The sequence below is a fragment of the Lithobates pipiens genome, unplaced genomic scaffold (assembly GCF_037356315.1).
Source record: "Lithobates pipiens isolate NorthernLeopardFrog02 unplaced genomic scaffold, aLitPip1_a1.2 Scaffold_18, whole genome shotgun sequence".
Classification (NCBI taxonomy): Eukaryota; Metazoa; Chordata; class Amphibia; order Anura; family Ranidae; genus Lithobates; species Lithobates pipiens.
The window spans coordinates 616,448,356-616,450,519 of NW_027507758.1; the positions used below are offsets into that span (position 1 = coordinate 616,448,356).

A 2,164-nucleotide genomic window follows, 5' to 3' on the forward strand; every position below is an offset into this window, starting at 1 on the left:
ACATCACCGGAGGCGTTCCATCTACCCTCCGAGAACATCACCGGAGCGTTCCATCTACCCCCGAGAACATCACCGGAGCGTTCCATCTACCCCCCGAGAACATCACCGGAGCGTTCCATCTACCCCCCGAGAACATCAACGGAGCGTTCCATCTACCCCCCGAGAACATCACCGGAGCGTTCCATCTACCCCCCGAGAACATCACCGGAGCGTTCCATCTACCCCCCGAGAACATCACCGGAGCGCTCCATCTATCCCCCGAGAACATCACCAGAGCGCTCCATCTACCCCCGAGAACATCACTGGAGGTCAGAATGGTCCATCTATTCTCTAGAGCAGGGATAAGCAATTAGTAGACCTCCATCTGCAGATCTACAAGTCCGATGAGGCATAGCAAGACTCTGACAGCCACAAGCATGACACCCAGAGGCAGAGCATGATGAGACTTGTAGTTTTGCAACAGCTGGAGGTCCACTGATTGCATATCCCTGCTCTAGACCAAGGGTCTGCAAACTTTCTAAACAAAAAGGCCAGTCCTTCGCACTTAAGGGGGGGGCCGGACCAAGTTCAGTGTGCGTAAACAGTGTTGAATGGCTGGGAGCCACTGGGAGGAAGGGCGGCCCATCGCCAGCTCTTACGGCCAGAGACTGAGCTGAACCCAGGGACTCACACAGATCAGCGGCCCTCCATGAAGTAGGGAAAGTTGCATCCACTCGGGCCAGCTGGTGTAGGGGAGGATGGAAATGTGGCCTGGTCTTAGGCTGGATTCACACCTGTGCAGTTTTAGTGCTTTTTGCATATTTGCACAACAGTCCATTTAACATGGTTTCCTATGGAACACGATCTGTAGTGCAAATCTGCAAAAAAGCACAAAAAATGCATAGGTGTGAATACAGCCTAAGACTACTTACCATGGGGTAGGTGAACACTCTGACCTCCAGCAGTGGTCCTTCAAACTGCAGATCTACTGGCACCCAGGGTTGGGCCACCATTCCTCCAAGTGGTGCCCAAGCTCGGGCCGCCCTTCCGCCAGGTGGCGCCCAAGCTCAGGCCTGCCCTTCCTCCCGGTGGCGCCCAAGCTCGGGCCCCCCTTTCTCCCGGTGGCGCACAAAGCTCGGGCCCCCCTTCCTCCCAGTGGCGCACAAAGCTCGGGCCCCCCTTCCTCCCGGTGGCGCACAAAGCTCGGGCCCCCCTTCCTCCCGGTGGCGAACAAAGCTCGGGCCCCCCCTTCCTCCCGGTGGCGAACAAAGCTCAGGCCGCCAATCCAGTGGCGCCCAGCGATGGCCCGCCAATCCAGTGGCGCCCAGCGATGGCCCGCCAATCCAGTGGCGCCCAGCGATGGCCCGCCAATCCAGTGGCGCCCAGCGATGGCCCGCCAATCCAGTGGCGCCCAGCGATGGCCCGCCAATCCAGTGGCGCCCAGCGATGGGTCACCATTCCTCCCAGTGGCAACCAGCAAAGAAATGGTGGCCCAAACCTGGGTGTCAGTAAATTCACAGTTTGAAGACCACTGCTGGAGGTCAGAGTGTTCACCTACCCTATGGTAAGTAGCCTAAGACCAGGCCACATTTCCATGCTCCCCTACACCAGCTGGCCTGGAAGGATGCAACTTTCCCTACTCCATGGAGGTCTGCTGACCTGTGCGAGTCCCTGGGTCAGCGCAGGGTGTAGGAGCTGGATACAGGGGGATGTATTGTGGAGAATGAGGGTGTCAGGTGACATTACAGAGCCGACCGCTCGGACACACAGCCCGCCTACCTGTGTGAACGTGCTCTGCCTGCCTCTCCCGCCATCTTCTTCCAGTAATGACCCGCCCACCCCCGCGTCATCTCTCAGCACCATCACCTCCACCAACCCGACTCTGCGTCACCTATAGCCCCGCCCACCCAGCGCTGTAATATTACAGCTCCTCCTATAAGCACCGCATATACACGCCCACCCTCCCCGATCACCCTTGACAGACCCGCCCACTTTTAACACATTTCTATTTGTAACCGTGTATTCCCGCCCTCCTTATTGTGATGGCTCCGCCCCCTCCGACATCCGCGTCCACATCTCTGCTGGTGACAGGACGAGTGGCGCGGTTCAATGTATGAGTGGGCGTGGCTGCACCTGACAGACATAGTACATGGACACGTGGATTGATAGAGACAAATCAGCCTGA

The 2,164-nt window shown here is 57.9% G+C and overlaps 1 protein-coding gene across 2 annotated transcripts in view; it reads right to left on the reverse strand.

Moving 5' to 3' along the window:
• The window catches only part of LOC143989289 (uridine-cytidine kinase-like 1), a 32,489-nt gene extending 30,660 nt beyond the window's left edge, over positions 1-1,829 (reverse strand). For both annotated transcript variants that reach the window (XM_077489367.1, XM_077489368.1), the window contains exon 1: positions 1,759-1,829. In XM_077489367.1, the coding sequence (XP_077345493.1) occupies positions 1,759-1,829 (71 nt within the window). The remainder of the gene's footprint in view (positions 1-1,758) is intronic.
• Between the last annotated feature and the right edge of the window lie 335 nt (positions 1,830-2,164).